At 42.1% G+C, this 14,709-nt stretch overlaps 1 protein-coding gene across 10 annotated transcripts in view; it reads right to left on the reverse strand.

Moving 5' to 3' along the window:
• The window catches only part of ST3GAL3 (ST3 beta-galactoside alpha-2,3-sialyltransferase 3), a 202,714-nt gene that overhangs the window by 47,282 nt on the left and 140,723 nt on the right, over positions 1–14,709 (reverse strand). For all 10 annotated transcript variants that reach the window (XR_012624126.1, XM_074832220.1, XM_074832228.1 and 7 more), the window contains 3 exons: positions 14,046–14,109; positions 5,896–5,991; positions 1,228–1,414 (listed from right to left, as the gene is read on the reverse strand). Coding sequence is in view for 9 of the 10 variants with exons in the window: in XM_074832220.1 (XP_074688321.1) it covers positions 1,228–1,414; positions 5,896–5,991; positions 14,046–14,109 (347 nt within the window). In the remaining variant the exon portion in view is untranslated. The remainder of the gene's footprint in view (positions 1–1,227; positions 1,415–5,895; positions 5,992–14,045; positions 14,110–14,709) is intronic.

Here is a 14,709-nt window from a genome sequence, read left to right on the forward strand (position 1 = left end):
CACTGCCAGGGCTTTCCCTTGCCCAAAATGAAGAACACGAACATGCCATAAACCAGAGAAAATTACTTTTGACTCAGTTATTCATGTTACAAAATCCCACTTGTGCTTGCCCAGAGGCTCGACAGGTAACTTCATCTGTCTGGTACTAGGAAAATATTTGGAAGTTGGTGACAGTGTGAAACAAGAGCAAAGTATGAGCCCTTAAGGCCACCTGTGTAACAACCCTATACAACTATATTCCCAGACTGTTCCATTCTGTATATGGTGAGCTGCCAACCTCCTCTTCGTGTCTCTAAACACACAATATAACATCCCATCCTCTCAACATTAATCCATTTGTCTGGTTATTTGTTGAAAAATCGTTAAGAACATTTGAAAACAGATACATAAGATTTGTAAAACAAGAACCATACCCAAATAGAGGGCATTTATTCTGGATTCCATGTCAAGAGATAAAGACAAACCATTCACTGAAAGAGAAGTCATTGATTACAACCTGATTCCATTTAGGATTGGGGGAATTACAGAGAACATTCCTGACTAGTAACAGATCCATGGTACTTCAGAAAGGCACTAATGCAACTGATTGGGACAAAATATTTACATGGGGAAAGCAGTGGATTCACCATTTCAGTGTTTTAAAATTAGACTTGATACTGTCCTTCTGGGTGATACTTTAGCCAAACACAAATCATGAATCTCAGTACAGCAATAACTGAGCAAAATACAATGACTTGTGCTATTCAGGAAGTCACATTAAGTCTGTGGACTGTATGTAGCCCTTTCAAGAAGTTGCGCTGCTGCTGTCCCTTCCTCCCCTCCTGAGCCATCACATCCTTATCCCCAAACTCCCATTTCTTCCCCTTGCCATTGCATTTTTCCTTCCTCTGCTCTGAAGTCTTAAGAGTCCATAAAATCCAGGCAAAAGCTGGTCCTTTTATATACTCTTTAAAATAAAGAAAAATTATTATTCATAGTACACACTAACATAATCTTGAACAGAAAGCCTCATCTGTGATGCAAGGTCAGGTTACAGAGCGATGTCTTTGTAAAACCTGTGTAACTAAAGCTGAAGTCCATGGAGGTAAAAAAAGCCTTCACTTACATGCAGCAGGACACACAGAGGAACTCTCCTCAGACCAAAACATGGCAAATATGACTGTGATACCATGTTTGCCTACCGTTTCTAATTAGGTGACCTTCACAACATCAGCTGACAGTTCTTACCACTTTCTCTTTGTAAACAATGTATTTCAGCCACTTGAAATCCTGCCATTTGAATCCTGCCAGAACAAACAGGGAATCCTTCTCATACTGCTCCATTTTCTGGATTGCACCTTCAGGATATGTGATCCGGAGAGTTGTCTTGCCACCCACATCTTTTTCAAAGCCCTTCACTGGAGCTGAGTTCAGCCTGCAGGGCAACCAGAGAAAACACTGTCATGGATTCCCACTTACACTCCTGTATATTGATGATACAGTACTGGGCACCAGCTCCCTGTACGCAGCTGTTACAGCAGCAAACATTAACTCTTGCAGTTCTTCATCACAAACATTTATGAAGCTTTATACCAAGGGACAACAGTTTAATTAGAAGCTATTTAAATGATTTCAGTGAATATAATGCAAACCATTTCTGCGTATCCACTCTTGTGATTTAAATTGGGTTGGAAGCTTTAGAAAATGAAACTGAAAATGATTGTCCTTGCAAATTTAGAGTTACAAACTAAACATTAATATTTTAACATCCCATTGCTCCTGGGATATCTTACTTGGATTCTGCAAGACTGTGCTGAAACATAGGATGCAGCTTCATGGCAGTTTAAGTGAACTGAAACTGGTCTCACGCTCCAACCCCAGTACAGAGCTTACACTGCTAATCTTACCTGCAGTGAGATTGTTTAGGGAACTAAGTCAGCTAAAAATTTAAAAAAACCCAAAGAAACAATCTCCACCTGGTTTAATTCCCCAAACTGGCCCATCCAGAGGCGGGCTGTCCTGCAATGCCAGTGCAGAGGAAGAGGTTGGGCTGCACAGCTGGGGTAAGGCTCAACAGCGCAGCAGTCTCACTGACTCAGAGGAGTTTCTGCTGTGGAAGTCCATCCCACTCTGAAAACACTCAAGCAGACACACAACTTTGCTCTTGGGCATGCCGGTTTTTAAGGGAATGCTATGTATTTAGCTGTGCTTTTCTTAAAACACCCTTCAGAGACAAAGTTTTTTCCCTTCAAAAACCCAACTGCTCTGGCATTAACAGCAATGATTACTTTCATGACATTAAAGTTATTCAGAACTTCTATTCAAAAGTAGAAACCCAAAGCTGAGGAAATTTCAAGTAACTTGGAATACAAATCTTGCTGACATCAAACAGCAGCCCCTGATGGAACAGCATTGCCTGCTTGAATTATTGCAGCCTTCTTGACTTGGGGTAGTTCAATATACTGGAAAGTGCTTATGGACTGCAAATTTTGCCGTGTAGGAATGTTAATGAGGATCTGGATTTGTCTTTTTCAGCCCGGGTAAGCATTTTAGGTGGGAAACCTTTTAGTAGAAAAAAAATCCCTGTATACCATCTGAAATTCTATTCAGAATTAAGGACAATAAATTCCTCTGTATTTTTAATAAAAATACTTACTTCATCACTAGGAAGAAAATATTAAAGGGAAAATAACTTAAGAATCGGCACCACCACAATTTATACAGGAGATGAAGCCTTTTTTTGTGGTTTATAAATCCTTGTTTTGTACCTTGACTTTGAGGTATTTAGACCTGAATGCCTGCAAAAACAGTGCTCCCAGCCAGTCCGATCCCTTGCTTTTTCCTCTGTTGCTGACAGTGTGTTCACACATCACTCACTTTTGCTATGGGCATTATTTAAACTTCAAGGCATTGTGTCTCCTTGGGGTAGATAACCCTACATGATGTAAAAGCATGTGGCTCTAAAGGTAACAGACAAATACAACAAAGTACTATGTAAAGAAAGCTAGTTATACATATTTTCATCTGTCTTCTTGAAGCTGAGGGGAAGGTTAGTGTCTGCAGTCATTTAAAACGTATAGCTCTAAAGTGTAACTCTTCAGATGGATTTTCCCCACCCCCAGCTGCTGGGTTCACTGTTTTGCTGCTTACCTTGTTAAAGCTCCCAAAACTTGGGACCCCTACTTTGTATCTAGACAGGAAACAAAACAAACCATTTCCCCAAGTAAAATGAACTCCAGTCTCCAGCAAAGGGCCAGAGTGTGAGTTGCTGACAGAGTCATAGTGATGGAGTCCTGCTAACCAGCCAGCACTGTCAGCCCCACGGTCACTGCCCCAGGGGCAGCACAGGCAACGGAGCAGGAAAAGTTCTGGCAGCCACAGTCTGTGTTCATGAAGGTGCGTACTACGCAGCTTGAACCCTTTCTCAGGCAGGACATGCTGGTGGTTATAAACACAGCTAACTCTTAGAAAAACTCAGTTAGGGTGCCAGGCCTCCTCGTACTGCCCATGGTCTGGCAACTTTCTCCATAAGAATTTTCAGAGTTTTTCTGTCTGTGTCCACCAACAACACAGCGATCTTAGAGACATTAACTCCTCATCTTGGCACCATGAAGATCCTCTCAAATATCACTAAAGTATCAATAATCAGGTGAATCCCTATCTCATCTAACCAGGAATTTCTGATACACGCTTGTTTTGCCCCTGTCTACAATCTATTCTAAGGAGGCATTTCAGAGCACCTATGACTGACTGCTGCAAGAAGCTCCTGACAGGTAAACAGTGTGACAGCTGGGAATAACGTCTGCACTGAAATCTGGTAATACCCAGTTAAAGGAAAACAGTAACTAACTCAGTCCAAGCTGGTTTAGAACTGACAAAACTGATCTGACTCTCTTCACCACAAGATCAAAATTTCTTGGTGCAATTAGTGATCCTCACATGGTAACATGAGGCATCAAAAAATTCCATGTACTGTTGGATCACTCCTTTGTCCACAAATGTACCACATTTTCCCCCTTAAAATTCACCTCCTATGTCCCAAATCTGATCCTTCAAAGGAGTTTTGCAACCCATGAAAAAGGATGCTATAACACAGGGGTTTCCGCAGCTTCCACAAGAGTAAAGGAAGCAGTTGGATATATTTAAGAAGTCTTCTCTCACCTCCTCAGTCCCACATCCAAGCACCTGGCTTCATTTAACCTTTATAGTTGACTTTTCTCTCCTTTATCCGTTCCACAAACAGCACAGGTGTTTAGCTGCCCTCTTATCCTCTCAGCTTGCAAACTGACTTAGATTTACTGATGTGGAGAGAAAAGGTTGAACTTTTCATTTGGAAATTAAATAGTGGACTTTCTGATGTAAATGTTAGTGGGTGGCTTAGTCCAGATGGATTGAAACTGTTCTCTTGCTACTTTTTGAACAGTCTGAGCCCAAGAAAAGGCTATAACTGAATTTTAATTCAGCTCAAATAACTGCAAGTCACCAGACTATGACTTGCACTAGAGTACTAAGAGCTCTTTGCTAACAACTGATAGTGGGATGAACTAGAAGGGCTGTAAAAGTTTTATCCTGTTCTGAACAGTCATCCCTGTGTCCAGAGAACTGCTGGGGAAGCAGGAACAAAAGACTGAAAGGGATCTTCTTCGCCTTTTTGTCCCAAGTTAGAGGGTATTTATTACTCTGTGTATGTTCTATTCTTTCCTCATGTGCTCATTACTAGTACATGGGAGAGAAAGGAGACCATGCTAAGTGATACCTTCACTGTGCCTTAAATTCTTTTACTAATCCCTTTTTTTCCACCTTAGCTAAGAACTTGCTATTTGCCACCACATCTCATGGTTGACTAAAGTTCAGAGAGATGGTATCAGCTACATTCCCTTTAGTACAAAATCAGTTATCTCTCTAAAGAAAAAAATTACTAACTTAGACTACGCTAAACCAGCTTTTATAAACTTATACTGTGGTTTATCCCACTTTTCCTATTTACCATTGTAATATTTTGCAACTCACAATTCAGAACCTGCTATAAAGCTCTGCATTTTTTTCAAGTCAGACTAATGAGTCTGTAGCTCCCTAGAGCATGTCCCCCCTCCCTCCTACACACAATCTCTCTCTCACTCTCCATTAGTACAGGTATTATGTTTGTTAATCTCCAGTCACCCAGAACACCTCCCTGACTTGACAGATTTATTACTAAGAGTTACAACTAGACCTGTGATTTCACATATCAACACGTTTTTCAATCATTGGTGATGATCTGGGTCATCAGCAAAACCAAGAAGTCCTAGCTTTGTGGTCCTTTCCACTCCTGTACCACTCTGCTTCTGCTCCCTGATTCAACATCACGATCCGCAATGAAACAGAGGTAAAGCATTCGCAGTTTCTAGGGTGCACCTATGGCTGTTTAATCATTACTGAGTCCTAACTCATGGAGGCTTACTGCCTCCTAAGGCCCCATGCTGCACCATTCTTAGTTCTTCCCATCCTAACTGTGAAGTGTAGGTCCCAGGGAATACTACACATGTATGAACAATAATACTTCCATGAGCTACCTAGGGGATATATCTGGGAGCAGATCTAACAGTGTTTTACTGCTTCACCACCTAAGGGCATCACAAAAGCAGCAGCTTAGAAAGGAGCTATGAAGAGAAGGTTCAAGTGGCATCACACGAGAGACCACATTCCCAAACAGCACTGGAAAATGGAATGCGTGAGGAGTGCCTTCACCCTTTGATGCAATCACCATTTATAACAAATGTTTATATGCTCTTGGTTTTCTTCTCCCCTCCATATTGGTTAATGCTTCCACACAAATGGATATTGTCACTATTGTAGTTTTAATGTTTGCCTGCATAGCATATGAAGTGATACAGAAACTGAATATATGACAAGAAAACTGTGATGTCAAAGACTCACCTGACAACAACATCATAGTCATCAATTTTTAACCCCAATGACTTATTTGCAAGTACTCCACCGTTTCCCACAATAATACATCGCCGGCAGCTGAGACTGTGAAAGAAACAGAGGAAAGAGGTAATTTTTGTAACATAGCTTCAAACACACCAAGCTGCACATATTTAGTTTGCACCTGAGAACTACAGGAAACCTTTTGGAATATTAAGAATTAAGGGGAGAGCAGAGATACACTTGATCCCCAGCTCACCCCATCATGCCCAGGCATTACACGTGATAAACTGCTTTCAACACCTCATACCACGTGTGGCCTAATGAGATGAGCTGTCAGGACAAGCAGCTCCTCTCCTCCCACACCCCTGGTATGATGGGCTTGAATCAAACCCATCCGTTTACTTAAACCTTCTCATTATTCATTTAGCACTGAAATAACAATAAACCAAAGGCTTAGTGAGGAAGTCCTCTCTCCAAGTAATTTTCTGAGTGCAGGCAGATCTTGCCAGGTTATCTGGAGTGTGCTCACCTTGCTGAGTACAAAATTGCTGCAGTTATCATAAGACCTCATAAGACAGAAAAACACTAAATGGATAGAAAAAGGATCGTTCCCCCACTCCTGTCCAGTAGGAAACATATATGGAGACACAATGGGTGAGGAAGGGGAAGGAAAATAACCTTGATTAACAAAGAAACAGGAAAGAGAAGGAAGAGAACAGTTTCTTGTGGAACTGCAAGTCACGAGAACCCTGCAGCAGATGTTTAAAAGTGATTTCGTTTTGAAGACAGAGAGAGGACTTCTTTCCAGCCATCTAATCCCAAACGCAGCTGGCTCTTCTGGCAATGTGCCTCCATCTCTGGTAGTTCACTGAAGGAATACGTGTCTGCAGAGCCTTTTTCGGAAAGGGTCCAAGGCAATCAGTTGTTTGGAGCAGATCTCTGAGCTAGGAGGCCTTCTTAGTCCCAGGCACAGCCGACTTGTCTCTTCTAAGGCTGTCCTCACTGTGATCAGTCTAAAGAGCCAGCGTGAGGAAAGCTCTACTTATGTGGGGTCTGTCTTTGCAGAGCAGGGCTGGAGCGCACTTAAAGACTCAGCTAAACCACGGAGGGTTACCCTGCTGACAGAGACATTAGCTGGAGATATGCACAGAATTAACAGCACCAAGAATCACTCATGAACAGCTCCCCCAGCCCAGATAAAGTTTCACTGCAGATCCCATCCCTTTCAAAAGAAATAGCCTCCTCAAGAAGATGGACATATTAGCCCAGTGCTCATGTCCCTAAGGGCCAAAGAAGTGTGGATGTTTGTGGTCAACAAATCACAATAGAGAAAGAACTTTATAGACAATGGCACAGAAATAAAATACAGTTCTCACAAGAAGGAGAAAGCAGAGGCAAGATCTGGTTCAGGGAAGGGAGTCAGCTCCACATACACCCAACTGAGTGACAAAGACGGTAACAGCTTTGTCAAAACCTTTAAGAAAAAGGTGCTGCAGGAGGGAAAAAAGACATAATTCAGTTCTGGCCAAGTGAAATTTCAGATGCATATATGCTCTTTTGATCATTATGATAAGAAAGTTTGACCCCCTAAACAACAGCCTGCTGGGTGAAATTCTGTAATTTCTCTAACCAGTTGCCTCTGAGCCATGACTTTTCTTAATTTTATGTTTTGAAGAAGAATACCATGCTGAAATCCAAAGGCTGCAAGCTATAGATACTCCCCTCTATCCATTTCCCACTCACTGTTAGGATGCTAGCTCTTACCAAGTTTGAATACAGATGTGTTTGTTTCAGCCTCAAACCACTTAATCGCATTCTTCCCTTTTCTGCTAAATTAAAGCACCATCTACTGTCAGCAGTCCCTTCCACATCTACATGTGATCCACTTACTAACAACTGTGTGTAAACATGTTTTAAGGTGGATAATCAGTCACAGTCAGACTGGTGAGCATGACCCACAGTTCCACCAGCCTCCTTTTCGTGGCCCTGTTCCCACACAGTACTGGTAGACTGATCAAAACCCATTCTTAATTTTCTCTTGATCATACAAACTGGAGCGAGCTCATCACATCTCTTACAGTATGGCAGCTCTCCTAGATCTTGAGTCATATTTGCAGTATCTCTTTGAACCATTTTCAACTTCTCCCCAGATCTCTGAAGCACTGACTCTAGAAGACCAGCATGCGGAGCTAATGCTGCTCAAAGCAGGGTCCCTTTTACACAGAGATTTTATATACATCATTCCAGTGCTCTTTTTATAGTCACTGCTTTGCAGAATATAATCCTCATGTTGTAAGCATGATCTTGTCACCTCTGAGATGCCTGACTTTTGATTTGGTTCCAGTAAAGGACTATTCAGAGAAGGGCCCTACAACAAGGTCTAGACCAACCCAGCCCTCCTACTCCTTACTTTCCCAGTCTTTGGCTCTGGCAAATTTTCCTAGTGTAATTTTACATTTCCTCCAGATTGGTTTTAACCACTGCGAACACCTGCCAGCAGGATTACACTAGAAGTGTCACTAAAGGATTAATTCTCAACTCTGACAGTAACTTTTTAAAGCTGTGTGACATATCCCATTCCTAAAAAGGATATGTCTACAACAGTGTTGAGTAGAATCAGAATATAATTGACTGAGACAAATAATGCCTTTCTTTAAAAGGTTACCTTTATCAATAAAGCTTCTAGTTCATCTAAAAAAAGATACCCTCTACATGACAAGATTTCATTTCCACAAAACCCAAGATAGCTCGCATCAATTAAGCTGCCATTCTAGCTCATATCTAACTTTCCAGGATTTTTCCTGCAAAACCAAGCTAATCAACTTACAGCCACCTCTCTGTCACCTCCCATACTTCTCTAGGAATGGCACAACATTTGCTCTTTTATCTACCATTCAAGGGAGGGTTAATAAGCAAACAGTAATAACAAAAAGAGTTATTTAACTCTTGAATTTTTTAACGCTTTTAAAACTTTTTAACTCTTTAATTTTTAACTCTTTAAATACTCTTCAGTGTTTACTGATTTAAAAAGACATATAATTGTCATTTAACTGTCCTCACAGTTAGTAATAAAAATACACAAAGTATTTCATTGCTGCTGTAAAAGGGACAACATCATTTTCTCTTTACCCTCAAAAATGAAACAAATACTTAACTGAATGGTTCTGTCTTTACTTATCATAACTGATAGGTTAATCACCTTTGCCCAGTTTCATGTCTGAACCACTCTTACACCCTCATGGTCTTGACATATTCAAATGTGTTCTCCTTTTTCCTTAAGTCCACAGATAAGATTTTGCATTAGTATCTTTTTGATGCTAAGGTCTAATCTTTGATCTTCTAGCAGCTTTTCCTTAAATTTCTTTCAAAAGTACTTTGCCCACTCTCATCACAAAGCTGGAAGTTTCTGTTGCACACTCAGAAGGCAGTACTCAGGTGCACATGCTGAACATATGGTGAGTCTTGGACTCTGCCTGGGTTCTGCACATCAGGCGTGTACATCAAGTTTGGGCAGCCAGGACTGTATGGCAGACAGGCAGAAAGGTGACCTGGCTTGGTCTCACCAGTTTTGGCAATCACACTGTGGGACAGTGAGAAGATTGCAGGGCCACCCTGATGGCACTGTGAAAGGGAAGCATTTGGCAGGGACATTAGGCACCTGACCTCACATCCCGACCAGAAGTTTGGACACTTGGGACCAGCATAGTTGGGCTCCTTCACAGCCAGCACCAACTGATGGTGCCCGAGCATGGGAAACCTGCAGTGTCACTGCTGGCTCCAGGCAAGTTTCTGGCTGAAGAAACACACCGTGCAAGCAGCATCAGTTACAGCTCAATTGTTTCTCCACAAAGAAGTGCGCAAACACTTCTTTCTTTGTTTACATAGTATGTCAAAGCTGTATTTCTTTTCCAGAAGAGCTCAAGGACTGAACACATCAGACACAGGCCAGGTTCCAGTTTGCTACCAGGGTGGTATGAAGGAGGGTCGTGGTCTTTCCACACCAGACTTTCCCTAAAGCCCTAAGATGGGAGCTGCAACCAGGTGTACAGCCTCTTGACACAGATGCTCAGATGTTGAGTTCATCAACACCAAAACCGGGATTCACACAGATCTTCTTGAACAATATAGCACTGTAAACACATGTATGTGTTGTAGCAATTGCTACTTCCTCTTCCTCTCTTATCAAAGTGCTTTAGGGATTTGTCGGGGAGAAAAACCACAAAGCCTTCCTTTACGCAACTTTGGAACTAAAGGCTTTGAGGAAATATAACAGAATAATTAAAAAATACATCTTTAGTGTTACTGGTACTTAGGGAAGCTTAGCATATTCTGGTTTGATCTGGCTGCTGCTACTTAAACTGGTGCTATCAACCTGAGCCAGAGGGACACACACATCTCCTCTCCTGCTCTATCAAATTCTCCCTCACTAGTTTATATACTGCATTAGTAAAGACTGTGTTAGTTATAAGCTCAAAGTCTCAGTTTTCCTTCATTACCACCTGGAGGCAATACAAAAGAGTTGGTCAAGTTTTTATATTTACGTCTTTTCAAAGGAAATTTACAGGTCATCACCACAGAGATTTAACCCAAAAATCCACTGAAGTCCAGCCAGCAGAAGAGCCATGGAACTAGAAACCAAGCCCTGACCAATTTGCAGAATGAGGGACAGGCTACTGGAGGAGCCACTAAAGTAAGCGGTGAAAATGTCAATGATATAAATGAGCCTGGAAAAGCCAGAGGGAAAGAGAATGCTGAAGTGTCAAGGACAAGGCCCACTGATATCTGCATTAGGGAGAAAGACGTGTCAGCTCTGAAGGAAGAGAAGACCGATTCCAGAGAAAGTCCCCTGGATCTCCAGTCTTATCCAGAAAAGCTCAAAGCTGAGTTGCAACTACCTTCACAAACACAACTGCAGCTTTACCTACCTCCTACCCTGGTGCAGAAGCAGGTTACTATATGCAGTTCAACACAAAGGTGCCATAATAAGGAGTCATGAAGAAAACTAAGAAAGCACGGCATCACTTTCACTATGTTACAGGTGTGAACTACAGCATTTGTTCACATGCCCTTTAGCTGCTGCTAGTTATTAACACAACTCTACTCACAATGGAGGGATTAGTTGGATCGAGTTGGCAAAGCTGCTTTGGGATGATGAAAGGTGTACGCATACCCGGAAGGATCGAGTTTGCCTCATTTTAGCACCATGTCGGTACATTGTGTCAGGAAAGGTGCTTCAGGATGCCCTTTTGGCACAGGGATAACCAACCAAACAAGTTCATTTCCAGAGTTTATGGGAGGCAAGCGAAGGTAACATCTCAAGGGACAGCTTTGTGAAGAAGGACAGAAATGGACAAGCTTGGGTGGGGCAAGACCAAAGGCTTGGTGTAGATCCCCCACCATACATTTCTAATCCCCTCTTTCCTTCCTATGCTCTCAGGCACTGCTCTGACCTCACCTCTTCTGTCTCTCCCACCCTTTCCCTGGGAAAGCTGCATTCAGTGCATGGTTACCTGAACACTTGCTTCAACAGGCTCGGCAGCGCTCACCCTCCCCACCCACCCCTAGCCCTCTGCCTCTCGTGCTGCCATTGCAGCGCCGTGCCAGCGCAACTCTTCAGTGGGAGGAGAACTCTGTAAATGAGGTCACTGGAATGACCCAGGTTAAGAGAAAAACTTTTAAACTGGAATCGTTTCAGTGACCCACTTTAAAGTCCCTCTTCAAACAATAGCAGCAGCACAAGAAGGTAGGGAGCTACCGTCTGAGAGCAGGCAGCAGCAGCAAATACACGTTAGACTGGCTTTGCCAACAGAGAAAATGTTGGTGTAAACTCCATCCTGAAGAGAATGTGAGCCTGAAGCTTTTTCCCTACTGCTAGAATCAGTCCACTAGACTTCTGAGAACCTACAAATGGAAGGGTTCACAAGATTTCCTAAGTCTGACCCCTTGTACCACACAGACTTTAGCTGTGTCTCTTCTCTAACTCTTTCACAATAAGGTATTTTTTCAGCTCAATTATAGAATCATAGAATGTTTTGGGTTGGAAGGGACCTTTAAAGGTCCCTTAAGTCAAGCCATCTCCAGTTGCTCCAAGGTGGTGAGCAAAGGGGAGAGATCTGGACTTTCTCCTTGACCAGTAAGGGAATGAGCCAATCCCCAAGGCCTTGCTCCCAGCACACTGGAGCTGCCACAGAGAGGAACTGTTGGGCTCTGCTTTGAGCTTGAGACAAGATGAGAAAGTACCTAACCTTCCCTCATCAGTCTGTTCCATCAGCATTTCTGGAATCCAAAATGGCAGATAGTCATTGCTGCCAGCACTGTAATTCATGGACGGTCATGGCTGAAGAACATTTCTGGAAGCATATCTACGTCTTCATCTATGCCCTACTCACCAAGCAGGTTTCCAAGAGCAGCACCACAGTAGCCTTAACACCTCTTACAGTACCCAAGCTCTCACACTAACCTCTCTGTTGCAACTTCATCCACCTACTGCTTTAGGCTTTCACTTTGCAGCTTGTTATCCCAAGCCTTTCTTGTCCCCTTCTCCCACATCAGCTTAAATTTTTATCTTTCTTAAGACCTGCTCACTTGGAAGGGCTCTGGGAGGTATTTGACTGTGAGGCTTATGTACTACGCAACCAACATCCACTGCTTTGCATTTATCACAAAAATCTCAGGCATTTTGCATATGTTTCATGAAGGCTTGAGTGTTAGGTCTTTCCTATCTCTGCACCAAACCCATTATAAAGAACATAAAACCAAAGTGAGAAGCTCATGCTAGAGTGGCTATGTTTCACAGCCTCCTGAGGAATGACTTTTAAAAAACCCAAAACATTCCACTTCTCAAAAAACAGGTGAGCAGCAAGGGTCACAATTACATTAACCTTCACTGCAAGAATCTTCCACCTGCCTTCTGTCATTAATACTAATTTCCCATGAGCAACCTTCTGAAAGAGTCTATACGTGGATTTTTCAACAGATTAAAATCTCAACTCTCCAACCAGGGCTGAGATAAACCCCAGATGGGTGAGACTCAGTTGTGTGCAAAATCTCTAAGGTCATTTGTAAAATGATTTTGCCTTCTGGACATCATTTCTCAAATTAATCCAAACTCTGAAGGGTAACCCTATCTGGCATTGCTGTGAGGCAAGGCAAACTTCAAAGCAACCTAAATTAGCACACAGACTGCTAAAACCTAAGATTTTACATAGAGAGTAACTCCCAACTCTAACTACACGAGGACAAGTTCTACAATCAACATGAGAGATGTGGTGATCTATGGAAAGGCTGGAAAAGCTTATGAACTTTGTCGTGAACAAGTGAGCAGAAGGGCAGCTGGACCAGGAAATAAAAACAATGTGTTTAGAAATCAGGAACTGTGTTGTTAGCCCAGGTGCTTGGAAAGTAGTAGTACCAGGACTTTGAAAAGAGATCATGTCCCAGTAAAAACCTCTGACAGCTTCTGAAAGAAATGACCTCTAATCCAGGAGGCGGCTCTAAACCAAAACTGCAGAGCAAAGGGTAGGAATGACAGAAAAGTAAGGATAGGAAAGACTAAAGGACTAACATTGGGAATCTGATTGTAAACATGCCAGTGGGTTTCAGAATCAACCTCTACAATAGGACTGAAGAATCAAAGGAGCTTCTTTTAAAGGCATCAATTGAAATACCACAGAACCCCAGAGACTGTTATTGCATCTTGGCACAGGCTTGGCCAACACAATCACACATTCCTGCTTTAAGAGTGAGGTATTAGTGAAACATTGTTACAACAAGTCAGTCCCTTCTTTCCTTCTAAGAGTTTCTTGTGATCCTGTTGCTTTGTCAGAAAGCCTAAAAGAGAATGTGTTTATTGAAAACCTGCTATTTACTTATTTGAAAAAGAGTCAGGAGGGTGTATTGTAACACCACATGAAACAAAAGACTAGGAAATAGTCAAAAGGTAAATGTTTTTTTCTACTCATGTTTGACTTAACAGAGGTCTCCAGAGTTTACAGATTTACTGGAAAGAGGACTCGGTTTCCAGCATCTGATCTATATCCAAAGCACAGCCAAATTTATTGGCAATAATTTCTGGCAAAAATATCTAGCAAAATTTATTTAGGACATGTGGAAAATAATCACTGCTACTCCTTCTATTCTAAAAGGTCTCATCTTACCTGTCAAGAGCTGGAGTTAGACGGTAATCTTTGGTTGCTGACAGGATGGCTTTGATCAGATTATCTGGGGAGAAAGGAAGATGGCATTAGGAACAAGTTCTCACTTCTAATGGAAATGAAAAAGTGATGTAAAGCATCTGAAGCAGTTACTTGGAGGAACTGAAATAAGGTTCACATTAGGAATAAACATTTTAACTTGCATATTCCTATTTTCTCTGGACAATGACCTCCACATACCGGCTGCAAAGACATGTTATGTACCAAATTCTGATGCAGTGTGCAAATGCCTTGCACAGAGAGCGTGACAGGGAACAAACATGGTATAGTTTAAGGCAGTGGTTTCGTACCCACTTCCCCGAGACTGCAGTTTTACAAACACTTCAGACATTCAAAAGCCAGTATTGCTCTCAATGCTTGCTTTTAGACAAGCTTTTGTGCAGCTGAGCAGTGAACCGGCTGCAGGAACAGAGCCAGGTTAAAACTGATGCTCTTTATTTTCCTGGGTTACTTTTACTTTAGGTTCAGTTCCTCAGTCTGGCTTTATTCATGGCAGAATCCAATTAAACCATCGTAGTTGCTTAAAGAAATGCTCATGGAACCACACCCTACACTGATACCTACACTAGCCAGTGAATGCTGCGGCAACCAGATGATATGTTATGCA

The sequence above is a fragment of the Strix aluco genome, chromosome 8 (assembly GCF_031877795.1).
Source record: "Strix aluco isolate bStrAlu1 chromosome 8, bStrAlu1.hap1, whole genome shotgun sequence".
Lineage (NCBI taxonomy): Eukaryota > Metazoa > Chordata > Aves > Strigiformes > Strigidae > Strix > Strix aluco.